At 65.7% G+C, this 27,762-nt stretch overlaps 3 protein-coding genes across 3 annotated transcripts in view; 1 reads left to right on the forward strand and 2 right to left on the reverse strand.

Moving 5' to 3' along the window:
• TSLIG1 (tRNA splicing ligase complex subunit 1) overlaps positions 1-27,762 on the forward strand; it is a 179,928-nt gene that overhangs the window by 126,398 nt on the left and 25,768 nt on the right. The window lies entirely within an intron of this gene.
• Positions 1-27,762, reverse strand: part of RBBP4 (RB binding protein 4, chromatin remodeling factor) — a 136,575-nt gene that overhangs the window by 90,051 nt on the left and 18,762 nt on the right. The gene's annotated exons all lie outside the window — the stretch shown is intronic.
• On the reverse strand, positions 159-7,118 carry NHSL3 (NHS like 3). Its single transcript, XM_086626182.1, has 7 exons — positions 7,061-7,118; positions 5,451-5,606; positions 5,165-5,220; positions 3,911-4,028; positions 3,408-3,524; positions 393-3,287; positions 159-181 (listed from the first exon to the last, which is right to left on the reverse strand). The coding sequence occupies exons 1-7, from the start codon at positions 7,116-7,118 to the stop codon at positions 159-161; spliced, it is 3,423 nt and encodes a 1,140-aa protein (XP_086482308.1).

Here is a 27,762-nt window from a genome sequence, read left to right on the forward strand (position 1 = left end):
CCATTTTTGCATAAATATCATCAAGGCCGTGGAGGCTAAGGCTGTTTGCTTCCTGTATTAAGTTAGTTGCCAGTTCCACACTCGTCCGTTGACCTGCCCAGGTCCCTGAGAGATTTGGATTCCTGTCCGTGGCGGCACCGGTCCTGCAGCTTCGTCCTTCAGGCCGTCTCTCCCCGTCCATCTGCAAGGCAGGAGGCAAGAGCCCATCAGCCACCCCGAGCCCCAGCGTCCCGCAGCCCTGCCCCAAGCCTGGCACCACGGCCGGGCTCTCCCGGCACGGCCCGCGTGCCGCACTGGGAACCTATAGCTCGGGAGCATATAGCTCAGGAGCCCGAGCACCTACAGCGGCACCATCCCGTGGCGAGGCTGAGCCAGGTCCCCATCCCACGTACCTTGTGCAGGGAGGCTCTGAGCCGGTGGCTCCGCCGTGCTCCTGCCCTCCGTCCCCGAGGCCGCCGTCCCTGCCGGCTCGCTCTTAGTCCTGCTCTCATCCGCCGGCGCTGCCTTGGCCTTCCCATCCGGCACCAGGGAGCCCAGCGCCTCCGGCCCCGGTGCCTTTGGGCTCAGGGGGGAAGGAGCCGGCCCCGGGCCAAGTGAAGGCTTCTTGGCTACCGGAGGGGGGATCTTGCCGGGTTTTCGGTGGGCTTGTGCCTTGCCGGGTCCCTGCTGGGCGGCAGCCGGAGCTGCTGAGCGCTGCCCCGAGAAATTCATCAGCTCAGCCACCAAGTTCCTCTTCAGGTCCGCCTGGGTCTCGGGGGACGAGGCCGTCTCGATCACCAGCTTCCTGGAGCTCTTGGCAAAGATGAAGCTGGCGGTGGAGGCTGGTGACTTGTGCCTGGGGGAGAGCTGGCCGTCCCCAGGGGGTCCCTCGGGGCCGGGCAGAGCTGCTCCGCTGCCCAGCGGCTTCTCCGCAGCCTCGCCAGCGGACAGGGCGGCTGCCTTGATGTGCACGGCGTGGTGGAGCTGGTTCGAAGGCACCGCGTCTTTGGCAGGAGGGCTCTGCCGCGTGGACAGGGACCGGCGGACGGGCTTCTGGGGCGCCGGCCGCTCCTCGGCACCGGCCCCAGCCCCGGCGGGCGGCTCCACGCTGACGGAGCGCAGCCGCACCATCTGCAGCAGCGATGGCGTGACGATGGGCAGGCTGGCATCCTCCTTGGCCACCGGGCTGCTCTTGCTCCGTGACGCCGGCTCCTTCTTGGCATCTGCCCGCGGGCCGTTGGCCGCCTTCTTAAGGCTGGTTTGGGGCAGCAGAGCTGGAGCCGAGGGCAGGGGAAGAGGCGGCGGCGGTGGCACGGCAGCCTCAGGAGGGGGCTCAGCTGGGGAAGGCGGCCGCGGTGCCCCGGCCGGCAGACCTTGCTGCTGGCTGCGCGAGGAGACGGTGGCCAAGAAGGAGGAAGACACAGTCCCCGGGCTCGGTGCCGCTTTCTGCCCGGCTGCCGGAGCCGGTGTGGCATCGGGCAGGCTGGAGAAATAGGCTTCATCCGGAGGGGGGAAATCCGCCATGGACAGGTCATGCTCCTCGGGAGCTGGCGGGGGTGGCGGGGGCCAGGCGGCGTCAGCGGGGTCCTGGGGGCTTCCCTCCACCTTCTTCGCCGGTGGGGGAGGCGGGTGGTAGGCAGGCGGTGGCGATGGTGGTGGAGACTTGCCGCTGGGCTTGGCCGAGGGCTCCTGGCCGGCAGTGCTGGGCGCCGGCGGGTCTGGAGAGGGGAGGGGGGCGCCAGCGGGGGCTGCGGGCTGCTGGGGCTTGGTGGGCGGTGGGGAGAAGGGAGCGGGCACCTTGGGGTGCGGCGGGATGACGAAGCGGTCTGAGCGGCAGGGCAGCGTCTCAGGGGGGGTCGGGTCCGAGGCCGAGGAGGAGATGGAGGTGAGGGAGGAAGACACGGAGAGCGCGGGTGACTGCAGGGAGCAGACCCGGTCCGGCTTCTGGGGCTGAGCCCTGCCCAGGGACACGGAGGGAGGTCCCAGCCCCTTGGCGGGCAGCGTGGGCGTCCCGCTCTGGCTGGAGTAGCCGCTGGAGGGGGACATGGTGCGGTCGGACCCATCCGGGCAGCTCCACTTGGGCTGAGCCTGGGGCTCCCTCAGCACCACCGTCACCCCAGGGCTGCCCCGTGACGCTTCCGGGGAGCTGGCGCCAGCCAGGCTCTCGGAACGGAGGCTGCTGGTCTCGCTCAGCGACGACGGGGAGAACACCTCATCCTCGGCCGCGGGGCTGAAGGGCTCGGGGCGCGGGGACCAGGGCACGCTGCTCTCCCGCTGGGCTCGCCGGTCGGGCTTGGGGGGCAGCCCCAGTGCCTTGGGCTCCCCCTCAGCCTTCTGGTGCAGCGAGTAGGTCCTGCGAGGTGGGGCTGGGGGCTTCTTCATCTTCCTGAGGGACACGCTGCGGGTGGAGGAGCGCTCGCTGGCCAGGCTGCCCGTGTCCGAGCCCTCCGCCCGGCTGCTTGTGCTGTAGGTGGGGGACACCCGGCCGCTTCCACCCGCCACGGCCAGGAGCCCGGGGGCCGCGGGCGCAGGGGCAGCAGCGGGCTTGGAGCGGGAGCTGGCAAAGCTGGCGGAGCTGTAGATGCTGAGCTGGTCGGCGTCGGAGCGAGCTGCCGCGTCCACCTCACTGCGCGGCCCTGCCTCAGGCTGCCGGCGGTCGGAGCCGCCCTGGGAGGAGATGGTGGAGCTGTTGGAGACGATGGTCTCTGTGGACTGCGAGTGGCTCCAGTTGTCGCTGGAGGAGGAGGGCTCACGGCTGCGGGTGCTGCGCTCCGAGAAGCGGGCGAGGGAGCGCACCGAGGCCGGGCTGGATGACACCAGGCTGCAACGGCTCAGCGTCCGCACGCTGCTCCGCGTCAGGGCCACCACGTCCACCATGGGCGGCAGGATGGCATTGGGGATGATCTTGGACATGTAGGTGCCCTGGGGAGAGATGGACATGACGGGGCTCAGCAGCTCCGGGGGGCTGGCATTGGTGGTCATGCCCGGCACGGCCAGCGACTTCGGCCTCGCCATGGGTGACAGCTTGGCCGCCGTCTTCCTCCCCAGCAGCGTGTCATCGTAGTAAACCCGGTCGATGTGCTTCTGCAGGGCTGCGTCTGCCTCCTCCAAGGCTCCGAGGCAGACGCGGGCTCCTCCGGGGACAGCCAGCGGCTGCAGCTTCCCGTCGATGGTTGGGATGCGGATGGCATCGCCGGAGACCTGCCCGCCGTTCAGCAAGGGCTGCGGCGCCTGGCTGCCACCGCGCCCCGCCTGCCCTCGCCCATCACCGTCAGGACGTCCCTTGGCTTCCCGGCTGTTCCTGAGACCTGGGAGCAGGGAGAGACGAACCCGGTGTGATCCCAAGGCAGATGCACTGAGCCAAGGCAAACGGAGCCTGGGGGACAGGACCGGACCCTAAAAACCCTCCCTTGAGCCCCTGCACTTACCCAGCTCCTTCTGGACATGCTGGGGGATGCCCAGCACCGTCGTCCTCCTCTCCTTCCTCTTCTTGCCAGCCCTCTCCGAGGATTTGGGAAAGGAGTCGTGCGGTCGGAAGGTGGAACCTGCGAGAGGCACGAGCGGGTCCAGCCAGTGCAGGGGGAGCCCTGGCCAGGGCATCCCCAGCACCCCCTGGTGCTGGAGACACTCCAGGACACGCCGGGCTCGGGCACTTGGCAGAGCCCAAAGAGGCACCAGCAGCTGCCAAAGAGCCGCACAGGCTGAGCAGGGAGGAGACGGATTCTATCCGTCCGTCTGTCCCCCTCGCCCAGCCCCATCCCAACCCTCTGACTCAGCCAGAGCTGCTCTCTTCTCTCCAAGGGCCCCCAAATCCCTGCACTGGCTCGTGGCCACGCCAGCTCAGAGCCCAGAAGCCCCCTGGGTTTCCTGCCAGGCCCCTCAGCCCCCCTTGGCAGGTGGCCCCCAGCCCTGCAGCCCCCTGCCCGGGTACCTTTCCGCTGGATCATCTCGGAGCGGATGGAGAGGGCGTCCTCAGAGGTGGTGTCCGTGGCACAGGAGGCTGCCCGGCTCCGGAAGGACACGCTGTCATCCTCCGAGGATGCGCAGGACTGCGTGGGCAGAGAGTGGGCTCAGGCGGACCCCGGGCTGCGGGAACGGAGCTGCCCTGGCCCCCGCCAGGCCCCTTCTCCGCTGCGAACTGACTCCGCTGCCGAGACAAAAGCTTCTCCGAGGGCCAAAGGCTGAGTCAGCCACGCCGGCATCCAGAGTCCTCCCACCAGGAGTGGGGCCGGGAGCAGCCCCAGGGACCCCGCGTGGCCTCGCAGCCCCCCGGCGAGCCGGGGTGTGCCCCGTCGGAGCAGCACCCGAGGGAACTGCCGCCCTCGCCGCTGCGCCGAGCTGAAGACAGCCCCGCGGCTGCGCCCCGGAGCCCGGGGCTGGAGGGCTGCCATGGCGGGGAGAGGGGCTGCGGCGTGGGGCTGGGGCGGTGCGGGGGGACAGGGACAGGCAGGCAGCACCGTGGCTGTGCCGGGCAGTCCGCAGTACGTGTGTGTCCTCCGGCATGGCACAGCCCCATGACGGGCACGGCTGGCGGTGTCCCCCCATCCCTCCAAAGCACCTTGGGGCGCAGGCGGAGGTCGGCATGAGACACGTCAGTGTGAACCACCACCCAACCCCTCCACCATGCCGCCCTGAGCTGGCGCTGCTCCCCCCGGGGCTCCAGCCCCCCGCTGCCCAGGGGTTAAGGGTGCCAAGGGGAGGCAGCGGCTTGAGCAAACATGGGCGGGCGAGGTACTGGCAGCAGGGTCAGGGCCCGGGGAAGTGGCGAACCTCGGCTCAGCCAAAAGAGTGGGAGTTTCTCCTCGTCAGCAGCCAGGGAGGGGCCCAGCCATGGAGCTGGATACGGCCGACGGTCCCCATTGCGCCGCCTTGTCACCCCACCTCGCTCCGGGCTGCCAGGGGACACCGGTGGGGTGGGAAGGGGGGACGGAGGGACACAGGCAGGGTGGGGGGCTCCAGGAAGGATATGCCAAGGCTAAGGATGGGGACGGGCAAAGGGGATAACACGGAGGGAACGGCTCCTTCCCACCCCACAACCCCCCCGGCCGTGGTCCTGCAGCCCCAGCCTCGGCTGGTTCCCCACAAACAGCACCCAGGGGGGACGGAGGGGCCACCCCACATCCCCTCACCCCTGGGGCACCCCAAGAGTGCAGCAGGGCAGAGCCGGCTCCTCGGCTGGGCTCACCTGGAGGCTGCTAGTGTCCCCGTGGTCCCAGGCACTTTTGGTCTGCTTCTGCTTCTCTACAGAGAGAAGGTGGAGGGTAAATCCCTGCAGGGGAGCTGGGGGAGCCACCGGCCAGCGGAACGGCTCCCAAATCCATCAATGCCACCCGCACGCCCCAGCCACCGCTGCCAGCCCCCACGCTGGACTCCGGTCAGCCCCACTGCACCGCCCCCGCAGCCTGGCCAGCCAGGAGCCAGGTCCGGCTGGCTGCACCCTCCGGGGCCACCCCGGGGCTGGGGACACCTACCCTGGTGCTGCAGGGACTTCAGTCCCTGCTGCGCCTGGTTGTGCAGCTCCTCCAGGTGCGGCGGCCGCGTGCTGGGGAAGAAGACGTTGTCGGGGCATTCCTCGCCCGCCGTGTACTGCACGCTCAGCCGCTTCTCCACCTCGCCCTTGGCAGCGCCTGCAGAGACAGAGGGGTCAGCTTGGCCGGGGGGACACAGCCGTGCTCCCACCGATGCACCCCCCAAACACGGGCTGTGGCCCCAGCCATCCCGGAGAAGCTGGCCCAGGATGACGTTATCCCGCTCGTCTCGGAAGCGGGCGCTGGAAACGCCATGCCAGACGTCACCCTGGCTCTGCCCAGCCGGTTGATACGCTGGAGTTGGACTGTCTCCACCACGAAGCCGCGGGGTTTGCTCCCCGCAGCCGGAGCGGAGCTGGGGCACAGCACCGCCCTTCTGCCCAGCGCCTGCGGTAGGAGCCAGCATGGCAGCGAGCTGCGCGGGGCCGCGGGCAGCTCAGCTGAGAAGGGGCAGCTGGAGGGATTAAACGAGGGTGGAAAGACGATGACTTTTCCCTTTGGAGGGTCGCAGCAAAGCACCTGAGAGCAGGGACTCAGCTCGCAGCCAGGCAGGCTGGGAACTGCACAGATGAGGGAAACTGAGGCACAGCCTGGCATGGAGGACCCACACCCTCCCTCCCAGCCCTCCAGGTGCTGGAGACCCCCCATGCCATGCCACGGCCAACACGGGACTCCCCATGCCCCATCTCACAGCCCCCTCCTTGCAAAACACCCTGGGGTGCCTACATCCAGCTCCAGGCCCTTGCTGGGGGCTGTGCCTGGCATCGCCCAGCCAGGGCACCGCGGCACCGCGGGCACAGCCCTGCCTGCTCCTGCCTGCCTGCCACAAAGCATCAAACTCTTCCTGCCTGGAAAAAAACAACTTCAGGCTGAGGAAGGGAAGGGCAAGCAGAGAAAAGCGGTGGGGCTGGCGACAGCGCCCTGAGGACATGGGCACCCACCGCTCGGCATCGCCGGTGCCACGCACCCATCCCCTGTCCCCCATGTCCCCCGTCCCTTCCCGGCCAGCCCAGCCAAGCGGCGAGGCGGCCGCGCTCCAGCTCCGGCGCACAAAGGAGCAGGCCCCGAACAATGGAGCCAGCCCGCCCTGCCGCGCCATGCCACCGCGCTGGCCTCTGCCTCCGCCGGCACCCACTGCACGGTGAGCGGGCACCGGCGGCGCGGCCGGGCCCGCAGAGCAGGTGGTGGCACAGGGGACCCCTGTGCTGGTGCAGGGTCCCTGCAGGGGACATGAGACACCCACAGCCCCCCCCACCATCACGTTCCCCCTCCCCTAAGCCCTTTTCTCCCACAATTTCGGCAGCCCCTCGCCTGACACCCCCCACTCGGCACGCTCAGAGCCGCCTGCCAGCGAGAGGAAAGCAGTGATTTATTCCATTAACTTCCCAGCGGACGAGGCTGGAGCTGGGATGACCTTCCCTGCCCTCCCCCTGGGGTGGCAGCCCCCCTGCCCGCTATGGGTGGGCAAGCACCCGGTGCCGGGCATGCAGGGGTCCTGTCGGGCAGGGGTTGTGTAAGGACAAGGCGCTGCTCCCTCCCTCCCACTCACTCACCCTTCTTCTTGAAGAAAGCCAGAAGCGACGAGAGGTTCCTGCCCATGAAAACCACCATGGTGGCCAGGGAGAGGGTCTGGTCCTTGCGGGAGCGGAGTCTCCGCTGTTCCCCCACGGAGGCTCTGCCTATTGTACCGGGGCGGCTCTCGCCCAGCCGTGTGCCGGTAAGGCGGATGCTGGCAGCCCCCAGCTCCCTCTCTCCGTCCTCATCCGCGCGCCGGGAGGATGCTCGACCGGGCGGAGAGGCTCTGGCGCAGCTGCCTGCGCGCGGGGAGAAGCCTGACCCCGGGGACGGCTGCGCGGTGGCAGGAGGGGACAACCCCAGCTGCGCCCACCGCGCTCCTCGGTCACCAGAGGAACCGGAGGAGGAGAGCGGGGGCCCCTCCTCTGGCCTCCCCGCTCGCCCCCCGCCTCCTCCACGCATCGCACGCCTGGCAGGGATCCATTGTGCTGGGCTCGGGGCCGGGATTTTCCTGACTCCCTGCTCTTGCACCCCTGGGACTCCGCCAGGACCCTCCTCCCCACTGGGCACAGCATCCCTGAAAACCAGTTGCTCCCTTCCACAACAGTGCAGCCAACTGGGAGCACCTGGGAGGCTTTTCCTCCAGTGAGAACCAGCCCTTGGGATACGGCACAGTGCAGCCGACAGTGCTGGCATTCCTCCTCCTCCTCCTCCTCCCTGGTGCGCCCCAGGACCCGGTGCCCACCACGGACCCCCCCAGCCCTGCCAGGGAGAGCCCTGCTCCTGGCACAGCTCAGCCCGCAGTGGGCAGCCATGAGCCGTCGTGGGGCAAAGGGCATTTGTCCTTAGGGACGGGGCGTCCAGCACGGCTACGTCACGGTCACAAGAGCCGGCGGCGCTGGAGGAGAATGAGGTCTCGGACCAGTCTAACCAGTAGCTCCAGCTGCTGGCGCGGGGGCATGTGAAGGCGGGGGCAGAAATGCCGGGCGGTCGGGCATGGGCACAGACTGCGGCACTGATGGCCACCCGTCTCCACTGCACGAGGTGCTGCATTCCCGCCGGGGTGGTGGGTGCCAGGGAGCCCCATGCCATCTGGCAGGCAGCGGCAGTGCCCCGCGCAGACGGGGAATCTGCCCCATCTGTCAGCCCGAGTGCCCTTGTCCCTCCCATCTCCAGGTGTTTTGCCCCAAAAAGTGAAGAGCTCCCAGTATTTACCCAGCGGGCAGGGCTGTCCTCGTGCCAGTGGGGAACCGACGTGTCCAGCCCTCCCTTCCCTGCCCTGCCAGCTCCCCGCGGGCTGTGCCCAGGGTTTATTGCGGTGGGGCAGAGGTTTGGCTGCAGACGGAGTGGTGATACCCAAAGCAGGGAGCGAGGGGCCCACCAGACCCGGGGCATCGGACGCGCGGCTCGAGGGGCAGTTTGACCTTGCAAAGGGCACCTCTACGTCCCTGGCTGGGCAGCTCTGCGTGGAGGGAGGATTTCTTGCCCTGCGTACCCTACGTGCTCGTAACAGCAAATAGAAGCAGCGCCCCGCGGCCCCTGCTACGCATGATCCAGCACCCTGCCTCCAGCGCGGGCAGGATCGGCCCCGCTGCCCACGCGCTCACCCAGAAGGTGCCGGCGGCTGCAGGCAGCCGCTCCCCGGCTCTTTTCACAGCACAAGTGGAAAAGGGACATAATTAAAGGGCTGAGGATGCACAAAGCGGGCAGCCACGTGCTGCGCTGAATGCTGCCCTCTCCTCTCCGGGCAACCCGTCACGAGCCCCAGCGAGGGCCACGGTCAACGGCGGGCAAACACAGCCGAGAGTAACGCCGGGGCTGGCACTCTGGGATGGCACGTCCAGCTCTGCCCGCACGGAAGGGGCTGCACCTGGCATCCCCTGCACAGCACTGGCAGCTCTGCGAGCCCCCGCGGGTACAGGGGGACAGTCCCAAGCGCAGCTGAGCTTTAGCCCCGTGGGTTTGCCCATGGCAGCACACGTGGAAGCGGCCGCTTGGGGCTATACGGACATTCCCAGGTGCCAGCAGACAGCCCGTCCCCGCTCCTCCTCCTCATACGTGGCCCATCGCCCATGAGGACCCAAAGGACCTCGAGGGAGATGGTCCCTCTCCTGAACGTGACACCTCTGGGGCTCGGGGCAGGAGGAGCTCAGCATCGCTGGCTGCAATCTCCCAAAGGATAATCCGGGCAGGACGCCGTGGCCACCACCCAGCCAGGGCAGGAGCGGTGCCCGGCCACGGAGCAGCCCGGTGGCGAGGGCCGACGCTGGGAGCGCGGCGGCACGCGGAAAGCAGCCTCCGCTTCTCCTCCCACTCCCTGCGACCTTCGCTACCGCGTCCTCCTCGCCCCGACGGCCTCACCCCGGCTCTGTCAACACACGGCGAAACCTGCGGCAAAAGGGACGGGAAAAGGAGGGGGGGAAGCCAGGAGGGAGAGGGGCCCGATCCTGAAGCAGAGGCTGTGGATCTCGGTGGGCTGAGGAAACCATCGCAGCTGCAGCCGGTGCCGGTAGCGACATGCCCAGTCGGAGCTGGTGTCCCGTCCCTCGTGCATTCCTTGCGATGCGCCCCGGATCGCCCCGTCCCCTCCAGGCTCAGCAGCGCTGATCAGACACACGTGCCTCATCCGCGTGTGGCAGCGGGATCCTCCCGGAGAAGGAGCCGGAGGCCTCTTGGGGCCGGGCGCTCTCTCAAGGATGTTCTCCCTGACTCAGAGCTGGTATCTGCCGCTACTGGTGCCAGGGATGGTCCGGAGGGAGCAAAGCATCCCGGCAGCAAGGCAAAATGATAGGAAAGGGCAGGGAACACTGGGCACCCTGCCCTCAGCTCTGCCTGCTCCGCTCGGTGCCAGCGGAGAGGGGCTGGAAGGCACCGGGGTGGGAATGGGACGGGCTGCACAAGGGAGAGACCAGAGCTGAGATCCCAAAGGAGCACAGCCGGAGTCGTATGGCCCTGGACTGGCGATGCTGTAGGCAGGATACGGCGCTGGCCCAGCTCCCTCCCAGATCTGGCTTTGCCACGATGCTGTTCTTCACGTGGGGAGGAAATCCTGGCTCCTGTCCCCCCTCCCCAGGCCTCTGCCTCCTGCAAGCAGCAGGTTTGGCCGGACTCCGCTGCAAACATCCCTCTCTGCCTGCACGGCGCTGCCCCGACTTGCCTTCTCCCCGTGCAGCGGCGGGTCCCGCGGCAGGAGCACAGCTCCCTGCCTTCCTCTTCCACCGCCGTTGACTCACCGGAGAAAAATGGGGAGGAGGGGGGAGCTGGCAGGCGGGAGGGAAGGGGCTGCGAGGTCCTCAGGGGAGGAAAGGGAGGAGAACAGGAGAACCTGTCTGTGTGTGTCCTACTTGGTGGGATGGAGACCTCACCTCACTTCTCCCGGCAGCTGGGGCAGTACAGAGAGCAGCAAGAAGACCTCCTGCCCCATGGAGTCAATACTCTCCCACCACTTTGAGGTCCCCTCCCACCATGCGCAGCTCTCAGGCACTGGCCAGCACCGTCCAGGCACGCACCCAGACCTGGGGACCGCTCTGCTCCCTGTGCTGGAGAGGGGGCAAAGCAGCACTCGCCTGCAGATGCCATAAGCGTGGAAAATGCTGATGGGGTGCAGGATGAACCCCAGCCCCGAGCACCCCAGGGAGCAGCCAGCACGGCCATGAGAGCCCCGCGCTCTGCTCCAGCATCCAGCCCCTCTGCTCCCTCCGAATTGGCCTCTCTCATCGCAAAATGGGCAGCCAGTTCCCCAGCTGGCAGGGTGGCACAGGCAGCCCTGCCGGCATCTCCCCATTGGGAGCGATGCCATCTCTTCATGAGCCCGAGCCCGTCTGTCTTTCCCCTGGGCCCATCGCCTCTGCTCGGGCAGCTCCGTGGCCCCAGGTGGGACGTGACACCCACCTGTGCCACCCTGCCCTGCCTCTGCTCCCTGATCCTCAGCTGGAGAGGGAGGCGGGGGGCTGGGGGCCATGGCCCCACTGTAAGCAACGAGCCCGGCCACCCTCAGTCCCTGAGTTTTGTTATCTCTGCACAGGATTTGTGCCTGGGACACGCCGTGGGACTGTGCTCTTTCCAGGCAGGAGAAGAGCACAACAATATTTACTGTGGCTCTGGCCGTGCAGCCCCCTGCTGCCAGCCCAGGGGCTGCACCCTGCCCTCGGCCCTGCTTGGGGCTGCTGCTTCGGCCAGGAAAACATCTCCGCGAAGCAAATAAACACGACCCGATCTGCACCCCTGGCTCGACTCTCAAAGACGATCCCACGCGGAGGCAGGAATAAAATTCATTTCAAATGGGAAAACAAACTCAGGTCGGTTTCTTCCTCTAAAAATCACAGTGCAGAAAACTGCCCCGCATCGCCCCGGCGAGCCAGCGGGCCACGGCAAAGCAGCCGGTGCGGGGAGAAACCCCGCTCCGAGCAGAGCTGTCGCCCAACTGGCTGCTGCCATGGCAGGAGCACCCCTGGTTGTGCAACGGCACTGTGCCACGGCCGACTCGGCCGACTGGCATGCCCCGCAGCCAGCTCGGGTGGCCGTGCGCAGCATCCGCCGTTCCCAACTGCGCATCATCACGGGTCCCAGCTGAGGGTCCGGCAGCAGCCCGCGATGGGATCCCGGCAAAGCAGCGGGGTCCCGGCACCGCAGCGGGAGGCAGGACCACCTCGGCACCTGATCGCACCCCGCTCCCATCCCCAGCCCCTGTTCCAGCCCAACGAGCCTTCGTCCCACCGCGTCCCCACCCCGCACCCGTCCCCTCCCCAGAGAAGCCACCAAACAGGTTTGAAGGTAAATAACAGCCTTCCCCGGCCAGGAGCCGGATCCGGGCGGGAACGGCCCAGATGGGAGCGCGAGGAAGGAGAGGGCGGCGGGCAGAGCCTCGAGAGCAACGCGGGGCGGCGGAGGCAACGCTGGCGGCACACACGGATGGGGACGAGCCACCGGCACCTCCTGCCTCCCCAGAGCCATGCCAAAGTCCACGGCTTTATTACAGCCCTGCTTCACCTTCCCTCCGCGTCCTCTCCTCCTCCTCCTCCCACGCGCGCTGCGGCCGCGGCGCCTGCGCGGTTCTCCGCCACGGTGCTCGGAGCTGGCTGCGTCCCCGCGGCGCGTGCCGTCACGCCCGGCGTGTTTGCCGGGTACTGAGGGGAGCTCTGGAAATGGCAGGCGTGCCTGTCGCAGCAGGTACCTGGCTCCACGCAGGAGTAAACCCAGGAGAGGGATTAGGGACAAGACCTTGCAGGTTTTTTCCGTGCACGGATTCACCGTCCCGCAGGCAGCACCAACCCCACTCCTGCCCGCGGATCTCTCGCTCGGCGGCGCTGGCAGGAGGCCAGGAGCTGCCGATCCTTCACCAGGGACCAAGACGGACCCGGCGATGCGGGATCAGAGGAGGAGATGGGAGAGGAGCTGTCAGACGGGGCCGGGGCTGCCTCCGAAATAAGGGGGGGATAACCGGCAGCAGGTCCCATCCCTGCCTCTTGGTGACGGAGCGCCTGCCAAGCGGGCACGGCACGGCATGTCGGAGCCGAGCACTGGAGGCGGCTGCCTGCCCAGGACACCCGCAGATCACCTCCTCCCTGCTCCGGCTCTGCTCCAGGAGCAGGAGGGGGCACTGGGAAGGGCTCAGCCCTCCCAGCCGGCAGCAGGATGCCGGCAGGCGAGTCCGGCAGGTCGGCGTGCCGGGGTCCAGAGAAAGCGCCTGTGTAAATCCCACCGTGTCCCCCACCGGGGTGGGCCCCTGCCCTTATCTGCTCCTCCGGCTGTTTGCGGAGCCGGCCCAGCGTGGGTCTGGCACGAAGAGCGGCTGCGAAGTAGAAAAGACGCCCAGATCTGCTCAGCCCACCCCGCAGCTGCACGGCAAGAGCTGGGGCTGCCGACGGCCCCCACCACCGGCCCCCCCGGCTAGGGCAGGCACCGGCACCTGCTGCCGGGCAGTCTCACAGCCACGGGGCACCCCTTGCCCCAAACCTGCTGCCCCCCGGGCGTTTGCCCTGGTAACCTGCCCCGGCGCCCACCGATGGGGACGCAGGTGCCAGGGGACCCCACACCCAGGGAGCTTCGTGCCGGCTGCAGCCGCATCTGCGCGGACTCCACGGGGCGCAGCCTGGCCGCCCGCCACGTTCCTCCACCCTGACTCAGCAGCGCCCGGCGGGGCCGGACCGATAAGGAGGCGATAAGAGGCTTTGGCCTCCCTGGTGCTCAAGGACCATCTCCAGCCGGAGATGAGCCCGGGGAGGAGAAGCAGGGGATGAAACCCAGAGCTCCGGCACGGGGACAGGGGACACGCAGGTTTGGTGCTGGTGAAGCAGAGAGTGAGGCGGCAGGGAGCGGGTTGCAGCAGGCAGAGCAATCCTGGCAGCCCTCGGCCACGCTGCCAAGGCTCCAGCCTGGCCGACCCTGTCTCTGGGGACCACCATCCCGGCCCTTCAGGATCAAAAGGCAGCGGGTGCCCACGCTGCCCCACGCATGGCAGAAGCACAAAGGCAGCTGCCGATGCCTGCCCAGGCCTGACCTGCTGGCAGCGGGCACGGCAAGGCCAAACCGGTGCTCCAGAGCAGCTGGGGATGGAGAGGTGGGAACTGGGGGACAGCAAAATCCAGAAGCCCCCAGGGTCTGGGTGAGGGGTACGGGTGAGACGAGAGCGACCGCGGGGACCCATCCGGCGGGTGCCGGTGCACCCTGCCCCCAGCCGGTGATCCCGGCTGCGCCCTCCGAAATGCTGAAGCGACACAATGCAAATTCTTTCGCTTTGTGGCCGCCGCACCGTTGCCATGGAGCTACCGCAGAGAACAAACACAACTCGCCCCATGTTTTCTCAGCACCTTCCACCCCACGGCCTTCGGCCCCAGCGCCGGCCCTCGCCTCGCAGGATCTGCCCCGGCTGTATGGCACAGTCCCACATTGCACCCGTTTCAGGGCATCCGAAACGGAGCAGGGCTTCTCCCAGCCAGCCCTGGGGAAGGGCAGTGGCGGTGGCACGCAGCCCCCAGCAGCCCCGCAGTCGTGGTTCAGGGACTGGCAAGGGGCACCCAAGCCTGGTGGGGCGACGGAGAGGAGACGGAGGTCTGGACAGAGACGGCACAAGGAATGGGTGAGGACTGCACCGGGGACGATCACATGAGCCCCCAAACCACCTCTCCCAGGGAGATGGCTCACCCATCACCCATCACTGGGAGATGGGTCACCTGCACCACTGTGGCTCAGGGCAGAGGCAAAATGACAGCATCCGGCAGAGCCAAAGAAGAGCAGGAGCCCATCTACGGCACAGCCTGGCCGGTGGCACCAAGCCCTTCCTGCGTGGACGCCACGATGAGAGGATGACTTTGGTGGAGAGGAGACCACAAGCAGCCAGCGAGGAGAGATGGACCGCGGAGAGCCTGTGGTGAAGGAAACACTGTCCCTGCACAGCCATGGGTGATTGGTGTAATTGCTCCTGCCTCAGTTTCCCCAGGTGCCAAGCAGATGCTGGCAGCTGGGGCGTTTCGGCACCTACTCCCAGTGCGCCTGCAGGGTCTCCCCATTCCAGCTCCCACCTCTCCGGGGCAGTGGTTGCTCCCCAGGCCTGCGTGGGGTTGACTCCAGACCCTGTTTACCCCGCGGACAGCCTGGCTCACCGCACCTGGGCAGCCGCTGGCTGCAAAGCCCGAGGGAAACAGGGCAGCCAAGGGCAGGAGGGACGGTGTGGCCAGGGATCCCACGGGGCCCTCAGGAGAAAACTGCCCAGTTACTATCCCCCAGACCCACTAACCCCACTTCTACCGACCCCAGACCCCTGCCCACGTGCCTGTCGAGCTCCCCCCCCCAACTCAAGCCAGGCTGGGGATGTGGGGACAGTTTAACAACATCAGCGGGGAAATCGGCAGCCCTGGCACGGGGACAACGTTACTGCGAGAGACTTTCCCCACTCACGCTGCCCCTCTCTGCCGGAGGAACCATGGAGGGAACTCGCCGGGACCGGGCACTCCTCGGGGCCGGTACTTCAATACGTGGGTCCAGGCTGGCATGGGGCCTTTCCCCGCTCCCCTTCCCTGCAGAAAAGAGCTCCCTTTGGCCCCTGCCTCCTCCTGGGCTTTTCAGTTGCATCCGTGGAGCCGAAGCATATAGAAGCAGAGCAATCGGTGCCTGGACAGACAGACAGACCCACGCAGAGCGAGGCAGGCAAGTGGCACAGGATGGATACAGGGGGAGCAGCCCAGCGCTCCCTGAAAACGCTCCCAGACCCGCCGCTCCCCAGGGCGCAGCACGGGAAACCGAGGCACGGGACGGCAGCGGAGGCCGAGGAGGACGGCGACGCCGGCAGCCCCGGGGTCCCTGCTCCGACCACTGGGACACCGCCGAGAAAAACAATTCGGTAACTTAATTCAACGGACGATCTCCCGTCCCGATAGCGCGGGCGAGCCCACGGCGGGTCCCCGGCATGTCGGCACGGCCCCGGCGTGCAGCCAGAGGTTCTCCCCCAGCTCCGGCACCTGGGGTCAGAGGGCCTGATCCTGCCCCCTCCAGCACGGGGGAGGGCAGGGAGGGGGAAGCCACCAGCTGCGGTGGCTCAGGTGGCAGAGCGGAGGCGGCAAACTTTCCCAGCGCGACCCCCGCAAAAGGCACCGAGCCGGGACCCCCCCATCCCCACCCCACCGCCCCTCCCCGGGCAGCCCCATCCCTCCTACCTGCCCCCGGCTTCCCGGCGCGGCCGAAGGGCCATGCGGAGCCGGCCCTGGCGCCCGCCGGGCTCCGCTTGCGGTGCGCGTTGCCCATGCGGCCGCTCTCGCCCTCCCCCGCGGCCGGGCGGAGGAGGCCGGGGCGCTACATGGCGGAACCGGGAGACGCCGGCGCTCAGCCGCCGGCTCCCATCCCTCCGGCTCCGGCGGAGCTCGGCTCTCGCAGGCGGCTGTGCCGGAGCCAATGGTACGGGCGGAGAGGAGGGGCCTGCCCGGAGCGCCCGTCGGATCCGCACCCTCCCAGCCCCGCTCCCGCCGCGTGGGTGCCGCGGGCAGAGCGATTCCGGGTCCCCCCCGCGTCCCCGAACACACCCGGGGACAGCCGGCCCCGCTCCCGCCCCCCCCGCAGGTCGCTGCGCTCTGCCGAGCCCTCGCCACCACCGTTTCTGCCTGTCCCCGCGCACAGCTCCGACACACCAGGCTGTGACCCCCCTGAACACGTCCTGGGGGTCCCAGCGCCATGGGGACACCCCAGCCAAGGCACGGCGCGGCCAAGGCTAGAACGGGGCTTCCATGGCTGGAGCACAGCGGCCAAGCACGCAGCTGGGTCCGGCTGTTGCCCAACCTCAGGGCGAGCACCCACACGCCCGTAGGTGGGTGTCAACCCCCTGCCACCCTCCCAGGTGGGTGACCCTGCCAGAGCCTTCATGGTCACTCCTGGCTCTGGGGCAAGTCACAGGTGGGCAAGCCACGGGGACATCCGCAGCCATGTCAGCTCATGCCACCGGCACCTTCTTCCCACGCCCTCCCGGGTGTATCCCGGCTTCTCCCCGCTCCAGCTCCGTGGGGTTTTGCAAGCAGCGAGCTGGCAGGGGAAGTGCAGCTCAGTGCACGGGCAACGCGACTGCTGCCCACGCCACCCGGGCAATGCGACTGCTGCCCACGCAGCACGGACAAGCCTGGCCGCTGCCCGTTCGGAAACGCGTTGAGCCAGGCAAGCGGCCTGCCCCCTCTGAAGCCCAGCTTTTCCTCCCGAGTTTTAATTAGAACGTTATAATGTCGCCAGGGCAGGGAGGGGTCAGCCGGCCAGGCGGTGGGCAATTCCTGCTGGCAATGTTTATGTTCCTTAGGTGATTCATCAAAGACTGGGATAAATAGGAAGGAGGGTTTTGTGGGAAAGGCACAAAACTGGGGAGATGATAGCAAAATTTAAAAAAAAAAAAAAATTAAAAATCAGTCAGCAGCTCTGTCCTGACCTCCCAAGGTGCAACCTTTGGACTTCAGTCTCCTTCTCTGCAATGGAAATATTGATGGTTCAGTTTCTCACCAGCTTGTTTTGCTGCCCAAAAGGTATGCTCAGCAGGGCAGAGACCACCCTGTGCCACGGACAGTGCCTGGCACCAGGGCGGCTGTACCAATTCCCCCGCATATTTACTGCCCCGTCTGCTGGAAGAGCTGTTAAGGGAACAGGAGATCCATTGGGAAACTACTCCCCATTTCTCATTACTGACTGTACCCAGTTCAAGGTGCAGCCTTTCCCTCACAGGGCAGCTGGGATTAAACAAGGTCGTGGTCACAAGTGCAACAGAGTCAGGTCTCTGCCCAGTGACTCGGAGAGATGATTTTTCCCTCGGGATGCAGGAGTTTGGTTGGCTGGGGGCATCTCCAGCCTGGGACAGGGCTTCCTCCCGTTGCCCAGCACCTCCCAGCCCTCCCTGGGATGTACATCCCCTTGCAGCAGGTCCAAAAGAGGGTGCACGGCCCCCCCCCATGCCGCTCAGTCCCCCTTCCCGGTGACACAGGAGGCTCCTCCACTGCCACACACTCCAGCTTTCCCAGGGAAGCATTTCTCTGTCTCTCCCTGCAAGAAAAGGAGAGGCTGGAGCCTACGACTGCCCCAGATACAGCGAGACACTTCCCCCTCCGCTCCCAAAACAGACGCCCTCCGTGCCAGCACCTGCCTGGCGAACACAGCCACCGCCGACACCGAAGCTCCACCGCCCCCAGCCGCAGCAAGCCCCAGGCTGGGAGGTGCCGAGGGGGCTGGGAGAGGGAGCCCATCCCCAAGAACCCAGCAAAGCCCACGCGTGCCATAAATATCAAGGGGCTAACAGGGTAACTCGCAGCCACGTGGCAACTCAGCTCCAGCTCCTCCTGGCTCCCACGTTTCAGTCCCTGCCATAGCTGGGGGGGCTGAGGGCAGCACGGGGAGCTCCAGCGTTCCCGCAGACCTGCATCGCTGCCCCATCGCTGCCTCGGGACACAAACCCTTCTGACACCCAGGGACAGGCTGCGCTGCCAGCCGGCTGCTCTCATTCTTCATCCCAGACCTGGGTTTAAATCCCTGCACCCAAAAACCGGTGTGGAACGCGTGGCAGGGGAGGGGAAGCATTGGCAGCTTCCCCAGCGTGCAATTCCCAGCACAGCGGGTGCGCTAAAAAACCCAGTTGTGGAGTGAGTGGTGAGAATGGGGAACTGGGGGCAAGAGATGCTGACTCCAGGTTGAGTCTTTTCTCCGGGTCAGAAACCCCTGGCTTTATTAATTGAGAGGACTCTGATAACAGTGAGGAGCTAGAAGGCGGGAGGGGGGGAAGCTGCTCATGAGATACAGATCTTGTCATCGTGGCGTGACTGCTCCAAGCACATCCGATCTTCCCGAAGTCACACGCTCCCTGGGTCAGCCCAGCCAGCCCAAGCGTGAGGTGGCAGGGACACTTCTGCACTGGCATGGGGGAAGGATCCATCCCTCCCAGTGTTTTTTCCGTGCCTCCTGACGTTTTCTAAACCTGATTCCTTCGCCGAGCAAACGTGGAGCGGGCGCCGAGCTGCCTGAATGAGAAAGGAATTCAGCCCTTGTTCCCTTCACGGGGAAGTAAAGCTCAGCGAGGCAAAGGTGACACAAAAACCCCACTTGAGATCCCCAATCATTAACAGAAATACATAACCAGAAAGGCTTCAAACAATTTCCTGCTCAAGCCGGAGTCTAGGCCGGCTCTGCCGATGACAGCTCCAGCCCGCAGAAGCGGAGGGAGCTCAGCTCCCTGCTCCAGCTCAGGTATTTTTTAATCCGTGCACGGCGGGAGCCACAGGGACCAGCCCAGGGCTCCGGCTCCTGCTTGGCAGGGAAATGCTTTTTCACTTCATCGTTGCCCAGCTCTTCACCTCCCGACGGCTTATGTTCCCATCGCTGCTGGAGTCAAAGTCAATGATGATATTGTCTTATGAAATAAGACCTTCCTTCTGAAGAGAAACACGACTCCGGTGAAATAGTTTTATCGGATCTTATGGAACGTTATTTGCAAGAGTAATTCTTCCAGTTGTCTCCAGGTGGAATAGCTGCGGTTGCAGACACACCTCTCTTTGTTCGCAGAGCCGCTCACCGTTGCCAGTTCGGGCCAGCCAGGGGATTCCTGCTGCTCACATTTTCTGAAGTGTCACTCTTTGCCCTCTGCAGATTAACAAATTCATTCCCACACACGCACGGAAACAATCCCGCGGAGCAGGAGGCGCGGGGGCAGCGGTGCCTACACCTCTCCTGCCTCCTTTGAGCCGAGAAGCTCAGGGCTCAAACACAAAGCCCGTGTTTACACCAAACCACGTGCCACGCAGCACCAGAGGACGGAGGAAATCAAGTGTCCGGGGAGATTTCCCATCTTGATTATTACCGGAGCAACACGCCAGGACAACCCAGCTCCCACGGTGCCTCGAGGACTCACATGCAGCTCCACCACCCCACAGCATCGAGCCCAGTCCACCAGCACGGTCCCCACCGCAGCCCATGCCCGGTCACCGCGCCGCTGCCGGCTCACCACACGCACGGCGAAGCCATCCCGCGCCGTTTTCAACAAGCGCCCGCTAACGTTACGAAGCAGCTGTGAATATTTAAAGCTTTATTTTTAAGATCACAGTGACCACCCCCCTCCCCAGTCAGGAAATCTGTTGCTGCCGGACCAAGCTGGCATCAAAAGGGAAAAAAAAAAAAACCACCCTTATTTAATATTTCTGGAACATCAATTCCTTTACTTCATCAGGGAATGAAGAAGAATATTGCGAAACCCGGATAAAGCGGTAGCCAAAAACCGGACTAAAACTGCTCACAGGTGGCACGACCCCACCACCGCCTGCTCCGGGAGCCTGGAGGCTGTTCCAGGCTGCCCTTCATCCATGGGGCTGCAGGCAGCACCCACTGGGGAGATGAAAAAGCTTTCAGCTTCTTGCTCCCAGCTTCCAGCAGGAAAAAGCAGCCGCACAGAGCAAACCAGAGCCGGCCCACCACCCCAATTCTCTGCTCCACGTTAGACCCTCGGTACAGCCCACACGCTCTGCCTGCCTCGGTTCCCATCCGGCAGGTTAATCGCTCCTCAGCCTCCAAAGGTTATTGTGGAAATAAAGACGTTAGGAAACACGAGGTGCTGGGATACCATGGGGCCGGGGCTGCGGAGGTGCTCAAAGCAGATGGGCTGTGTACGGGTAAACCAGTCCGGTGCTGGCAGCACCCTGGCAGCCACCGCGCACCCGGGACGGGGCGTTACAGCGCACGGCAGGAATTATCTTGCGGCAAAGAGTTGCACCGGCATAAAAACGGGACGCTGCAGCCAGTGGGGCCCATTCCATTGCCCGAACAGGGCTGAGCATCCAGTTGGGAAACGGGAGAGGACTCGGCTTCCAGCTGGGATGGAGACGTGCCCCCACTTGGCATAAAGCTGCCGGTTGTTCCCTCCCAGAGAGGTGGCCTGAAACTCGCCCATGAGCGGGATCCCTGCGCCTGTCCTCTACACAGCTCAGCTGTTTGCGCGGCCAGAGATGGGATCTCTGATTAGATGGACCCACGGGTTTGATCCAAAGTGGAAATGCTTTCATCCTCCTGCTCGCATGATTTCAGTGCTGAGCAATTCCGACCTCGCTGACACCCAGGTCATGAACGGGCAGATGCCCAGGCTGAGGAACGAGTCCTGACCCGCACCTCCCCGGATGGCTTTCCTCCCTCCCTCCTCCCAAAGCCACCCCAAGACCTTGCACAGCCCCTCCCTGCTCCCCCGTAGCTGGGATGCACCAGGGAAGGTCAGACATGCCCTGTCCCTGCTCCATGACCAAAGCCACCTGTGGGAACGGCAGGATGATGGGTTGGGTCATGGATCTGATCCAAATCACCTCCCAGCACCGCGCAGACACAAGAGGAAAGCCGAGGGTGCTCAGAGCGTACACGGACCTGCTGCAGATCTCCCCCCTCCCTCTCCCACAGCTCCCAGCTGATGTTTGGAAAAATTCCCAGGCTGGGGCAGAGCCCAGCTGGCTCCTGCCGTACCAGGGCTCGTGGTGTCGGCAGTGAGGCCGACGCAGCCTCCGGGCAGGTCAGAGCTTCACTCCGCGGCAGCGCGCAACTCTGCGGCCACAGCCGCCCTCGGAAAGCGGCCGGCACTTGGCACTGCCGGAGCCGACACTCCTTCCATTGCCACAGCTCAGCCCAAACCGCCGCTCAAGGCACCCCGACCCCCGTCATACAGGGAAGCATTATCCCTCATCCCGCAGGGAAGGATGCTGGTAACCCTGGCGCGTGCTGGCGGTGTCCTGAGGACGCTCGCGGCCGCAGCCGGGCCGGAGGCGGTTAAGCAGGGTGGGGCTCCCGGCGCGCTCTGCACGCTCGAAGCGCGCGGGGAGAGTGATTCCATCGTGCACGCGAGCTGCAACCACTGCACGTCTGCGCTGCTTCCCCACTGCATGCCACTGAGCAAGCAGCGACGTGGTGGAACGTGGCACCTCCTGGCCCCACGCATGCCAAGCGGGATGCTGTGGGCTGCCAGAGCAGAGCCCAGAGGGGAAGGGTCCTGCAGCCCCGTGGCACTGCACAGCCCCTCCATCACCGGCACGGACTGAGGACAGGTGGGCACTCAGGGCAGCTCTCGCGGGCACGGGGACATGGAACTGAACGGCGCGGCGGCAGCGCGGTGGCGGAACCCCGGCTGACACGAGCGGCAGGCTGCTTCGGCAGGGTTTGCGCGCGAGGGACGGCACGGAGAGCAGGCTGAGGGTCCCCCAGCTGCGACCCTGGTGGGCAGCGACTTCGCTTTTTGAGGATTAGCTGGTGAATGTTAAAACTTTAGGGAAAAAAATAAATAAAAAAAAAAGGGCTGGCAGAGCTGCTGGGGGCGTTTCTGTGCTGGAAAGGGGAACGTCACATGCTCCAGCACATCTCATTTTTTCTGCTCAGGTTTCAGCGTTGGGCTGTGGCAGCGGCGTCCACGCACGGCAGGCCGGGAGGGAGGCACCGGCAGCATCCGATGGACCGGCTAAGTGGAGAGCCTGGCCTCTTCCCAAGACTCTTTTGCTTTCCATGGCCACTCCTCTCCTATCACAGATCTCTGCGCACTTCTCCGAGCAGTAAACGTGCCTGTGCGCAGTCCTGGGTGCCTGGAAATTCACTCCTCGGGGCAAATCCAGGGAGAAAGTCCCAGGCGACAGCATCCGGCTGCGTTTGGGCACCGCAGAAGCGGCCTCTCCCTTGGCAAGAGTGCAGTGACGTCCCCGACGGAGGTGCCTTGCAGGGAGGGCAGCGGCGTGACGCAGACGGTGTCCCCGATAGCACGGGGCGGGAGAGGCTGAGCACTCCTCCGCTGCATGGGGAGCAGGACACCTCACCGGGACACCTACTACTGCAAAACAACCGTGCCGAGGAGACGAGCATGACCAGACACGCCACCACCCATCGCCCTGCTGAAGGTCCCAGCCCACGGGAGCCTGGGCTGAGCCCACGGATCCCCGTAACGCAGCCCCGGGGCAGCAAAGAGAGGGCACCCACAGCACCTTCCGCTGCGGGATTGTCCTGGTCAAGGTGGCAGGGACGTGGCTGGGTTGTGGAGGCAGCAACCCACCAACCGGCCAGGGCGAGGGCCATATCTAGGACAGGAAGGGCCACACCTGGAACACGCAAACACCCTGCCCAGGAGGAGGAGGAGGAGGAGGAGAAGAAGGAGGCAGCGGCTGGCGTCCCTCCAGGTTTCCCTCAGCCCCAGTGACCTTCTGACTCACCGGAGAGAGAACCTAGCCAGTGAACCAGCACCAGCCCTCAGGGCAGGGACGAGATTGCACCAGGGATTGCCGGATCCGGCCTGCTGCCACAGCCACCTCAGCAGCGGCCACCGTGGCCAGCACAGCCCCCATGGCTGCCACCACGGCCATCACCTCCTTCACCCTTATTCAGCCACTTCTGCTGCCACCAAGGCCAGCACCTCCACCCCTCTGGGCCACCACCACGGCCAGCACCTCTGCCCCTCTGGGCCACCACCACGGCCAGCACCTCCACCCCTCTGGGCCACCCCATGGCCAGCACCTCCACCCTTTCTTGGCCACCACTATGGCCACCACTTGGCCACCTCCATGGCCACCATCTCAACTCCTTTTTGGCCACCACTGTGACCCCTCTTTGGCCACCTCCACAGCCACCACTTCAACCTTTTCAGCCACCACTACGACACCTCTTTGCCACCTCCATGGCCACCACCCTGACTCTCCTTGGCTTCCACTGTGACCTCTCCTTGCCCACCTCCATGGCCATCACCTTGAGCTCTCCTTGGCCACCTCCACGGCCACCATTGCAACTCCTCCTTGGCCACCTCCATGACCTCTCCACAGTCGCCACCCCAACCGCTCTTTGGCTACCTGCATGGCCACCACCCTGACCCCTTCTTGGCCACCACCCCAACCCCTCCATGGCCACCTCCATGGCCACCATCCCGACCCATCCTTGGCCACCTCCACACCCACTCCCACCCTCCGTCCCCACCACCCCCTCGCCCCTCACCTCGTCCCTCCGCCCCAGCCGGGGGGCTGCCGCCCTTGAGCCGCCGCCGCCGGCCGCGGAGCCAGCTGAGTGCCCGGCGCAGCGAGCCCGCCCGGGCTTTCTTCCGCCGGGGGGGAGCCTCCGCCGAGCCGCCGCCGCCGCCGTCCCGCTCCGGCTCCCGCTCGCCGCCCGCCGCAGGTGCAGCCTGGGCGGACACGGACATGGACATGGACATGGCCGCGGCGGGCAGCGCCCCGCACCGCCCCGCACCGCCGGCAGCCGCTGCCCATAGGGCCGGGCCCGCCCGGCTCCGGCTGCAGCCCCGACTCCGGCTCCGGCTCCGGCCCCGGCCCCGCTCCGGGCTCCCGCCGAGCGCCCGGCGCCGCCGACGGAAAGTTTCTGCGGGGCGGGGCCGGGCTGCGGGAGGCCCCGCCCGCACCGGCCCCCGCCCCCCCCACCCCCCCCCCCTCCGCCCGCAGGTGGCCCCGGTGGCGGCGGAGGGGGGGGTCCGCGCCGGGGCGGTGCGAGGACCTTCCCCTTGATGCCACCGCGGGGCTGTCGGGGGTGCCCAAGCTGTGCCCCCCTCGCTGTGCTGTGCCCCCTCGACCCCGGTGGGTCCCGGTTTTGTCCCCTCGGGACAGCGATCCGCGGGGTGGGAGCATGCAGGGGCAGCCGGGGGCTGCTCTCGCCCCTTGGGACCCTCCATTTCCCACCCCCCCACTTCCTTTCTCACCGTGCTGACCATCAGAGGGAGAGAACCGGGGCAAAACCGTCTGTGCGGGGCCAGAGCGGGTAATTACAGCATCGTCACCCCCCCGAGTGACAGAGTGACATCGTGCAGAGCCGCGGGGGGGCTGTTCCTGTCCCTGTCCCCAGGAGAGGAGCCAGGGCCAGTGGCCGTGTCCTGCCCTTGACCTCTCCCCGCAGCCACCGCCAGTTCCTCACCTGACGGGCCCGAGGGTGACGCTGGCCATGTCACCGCCGATGGCAGAGCCCAGGGAGGGCACATGATGCTCCCCAGCAGCAGACCTGGGCGTACCTGAGGCCACCAACACACTCCCGTGAAACGCCCTGTGCCGCTCTGCTTCTCGTCGCTAATAATAAATCAGCTCCTGAAAATGAAATGACACGGGGGGTGGGGGGGTTCGGCCGCTTGACGTGGCTCTACCAGCCTCTGCCCGCAGCCCAGAGTGCCCGGGAGCTGCCCGGGGACAGCAGCGGCTCTCGTGAGAGATTTCACTGCTTGCTACAAGCCTGCATTGCTCAGGAGCGTGACCATGCGGATCCGGCTGCGAGGGGACAACAGGATGCCCGAGAGCCTGGGCCGGAGCGGTGACACGGCCGGCAGTGAGAAGATCGGTGGCAGGATGCATGGCAAAGCTGGCGGCATGAGCCCAGCAAGAAAAAAATGGGTGGTTTCTGCCACATTTCCAAGCTCTTGGCTCAGTGGGTTTTGGGTCCCTGCGCAGATGCGTTTCCTGATGTGAAAAGCTGCATCGTTGCATTTAAGCCGCATCCTTCCCGGATCCGGGCTGGCGAGGGCCTGGCTGCGTGCCCAGAGGAGTTTGCCAGCCGCTGGAAATGACTAGAAGAATTTATAAAGCAAGGAGCCTGTCTCTCCTGCCGGCTTCCCGGTGCTTTCCTGTCTCCTGTGGGATTCGGGGACCGGCACTGCCTGTCGTGTGGGGTCCGGAAACCCCAGCATCCCACTGCTGTTCAGCGGTACCAGTCATCAGGGATGGGCAGGCGACGCCATGCCCTGGGTGATGCCTGCAGAAGGGCTGGGGCTCACCGTGCTTTTATGTCTCTGCCTCTCATTCCCCCCCTTCACCTCGCTGAACCCAGACTCAAGACCTAAATGAGCACTGAAACAGCCAGGCAGCAATTTCCTGGCACCATCCTTGCCCCCTTCACGATCCCAAGGGAACGGCTCCTTCCCAGGGCAAGGGCTGAGCACGCCACTGCTCTCCAAGGCTTTGCTGACCCATGTCGAGGTGAACTGCGCTGGGGCAAAGCTAATCCCCAACTAGGGCGTTTGTGTCGACTTTCCGCCGCCGGCTCCAACTTCCGAGTCATTAGCCTCCAAAAAAAGATCCTGGTTTTCACATCTTTCCCCTCCCCGGATGGCAGCAGAATCAGATTTAAAAATATTTTCGCAAGCAGTTATGGAGCATTGTCCAAATAATCACAGTGGGACGGAGAGTTATCAGTCACCCTCTGGGCAGAGCTCTCGTCAGATGGGCGAGGAAAGTAGAGGAGGAAGGTGAAGAGGAAGGTCATCCTCAGCTTTCCCTCCATTACAGTCCCATTCCTGGTGGAGAAGGAAAGTCCAGGGGCTCCGTAAAGCACCAGCCCACCGTGCAGAGCCCCAGAAAGCTTTACTCTCTCCCCAGAGAGCTCCAGCGCCAGCGGCATGCCGGGATACCCAGCTGGGTAACTCGTTTTCCGCTTGCACGGCCAAGACGGTCACAAGGATGGCGGGTGCCTCGCGGGGAGAGCAGCTGGCTGGAGCTCAGCTCCCGCGGGGCCAAGGCAGAGGCAGACGGAAGGGGGGGCAGAGAGATGGGGGGCTGCCCTGTGCGCTAAGAACCCTGATCCCTGGGAGGTGAGATCCCAAAGGGCACCTAAGGGTGCCAAAACACATCAGCCACCAGCTGCGGCATCACGTGCTTCAGCAGCCACCGAAGCTCCTGCCCCTTGTGCCGAGACGGCACGAGTTCGGTGCAGCCGGTGCGTTGGGGTGTGCTCAGCCCGTCCCCTGGCCCCGTTTCCTTCCCCTCGCCAGGGCAGCGGGAGGGATGGCTGCTCCCTCATTAACCATTAACACATCCCGTGGTCGTGGGTGGCCAGGACAAGGTCCTCACACGGCCACCCCAGCCCCGCTGAGCCCCTCTGCTGCCGCTTCTCACCCCGCTGCCTCCCCGAACAGCAGTCACTCGCTCCAAATCCATCCCATGAGGATGAGAGCCGGAGCTGCCGCTCCTTGTCACTCGCCCCGGGATATGGAAAAACCCAGCCACGAGCCCTCTCCGCTGGCACTCGGGCAGCAGTGACCCTGCTAGCGATCGTTGGGACACGGGGACCGATTGTTGTGGTGCTTAAAATCCGCGCTGTTTTGAAAACGGGTTTTACAAAAGGGTGCCTGGGCCCTAAATGGCATCGGAAGGGCGAATGCGGGCGGCTCCTTGCTCGGGTGTGGTGCACATGGAGATGGCCATGAATAAATAGCAGCGGTTTCTCCCCGCCGAGTCCGTCACGCTGGGAAGGGACACCCGGGAGCATCGCCCACGCCTGCAGCATCCCGGCTGGGTGACCATGAGAGGCAGCTCCTGCTCCCATGCAAGCGTCCAGATTCAACAACAAGGGAAAGATCATGGGAAAGATGGCATGGCAGCAGTGCCCAACGGGCACAGGGTGCTGTATGGGATGTCACGGTCCCATCAGCTGATTTGCCCTGTAAGTGCCCATGGGCTGGCAGCAGGTGCTCCACGGGGCTGACAGGACATGGTAGCCTCATGCCAGGGGTGTGAAATCCCCCGGCACAGCCGGAGCGTGGCCAGCAGCCAGCGGCTCTGGGAAGATGCTGGAGGAAGAGAGGGATGTCACTAAAACCAGGTGTCCACCACCGCTGCTTCAAAGGTGCCTTCAGGCCTGATACTGCCACGTTGGCACATCCAGCTCCGCCGCGCGAGCACGCGGGGCTGCTAATAACGGGGGTCACTCGTTGCACCAGCTGTTACCGGGCTGCTGGTGTGGGCCGAGCTGTGCACACGCGTGCACACACGTGCATGTGCACACATGAACACGCACACGGGCACAGGGACACACAGCCATGCTCACACACATGGCTGCGTGTGGTCGAGCTCCCCGTGGGGCACCCATAAGCCCGTGGCACCGGCTGGCACACGCGTGTGCCGGGGCTGCCGTGGGAGTTGCCGGGATGGGCAGCTTTGATGCAAATATTTAACACTCGGTACCGGCGAGCGCTGATAGCCCATATCTGGGCTGAGCAAAGGCAAAGCTGAAGGGACACGGCGTGGGAGCAGCCGCGCTGGCGGGGGCTCCGCTGGCCCCCATCCGTCCCCACTCCGCTCCCCTGGCTGGGCTGGCGTCTCCCTCGGAAGCAGCTATGGCAGGAACGACGCTTTCCTCGTCCCACCTCGCCGCGGGGCACAGCGGCACCCAGCACCCAGATAAGCAGGAGCCGCCGGCGCCTGTGGCCTCGGGGCAGGGTCCGGCCCCGCTCCAGTGGAGCTCCCAAGGTCCCTGCGGAGAAAACGGCGCCTTCAGGCTCCCCCTTTCATCTCTACCCCAGCTGGGC

This window comes from Tauraco erythrolophus, chromosome 24 (assembly GCF_009769465.1).
Source record: "Tauraco erythrolophus isolate bTauEry1 chromosome 24, bTauEry1.pri, whole genome shotgun sequence".
NCBI lineage: Eukaryota > Metazoa > Chordata > Aves > Musophagiformes > Musophagidae > Tauraco > Tauraco erythrolophus.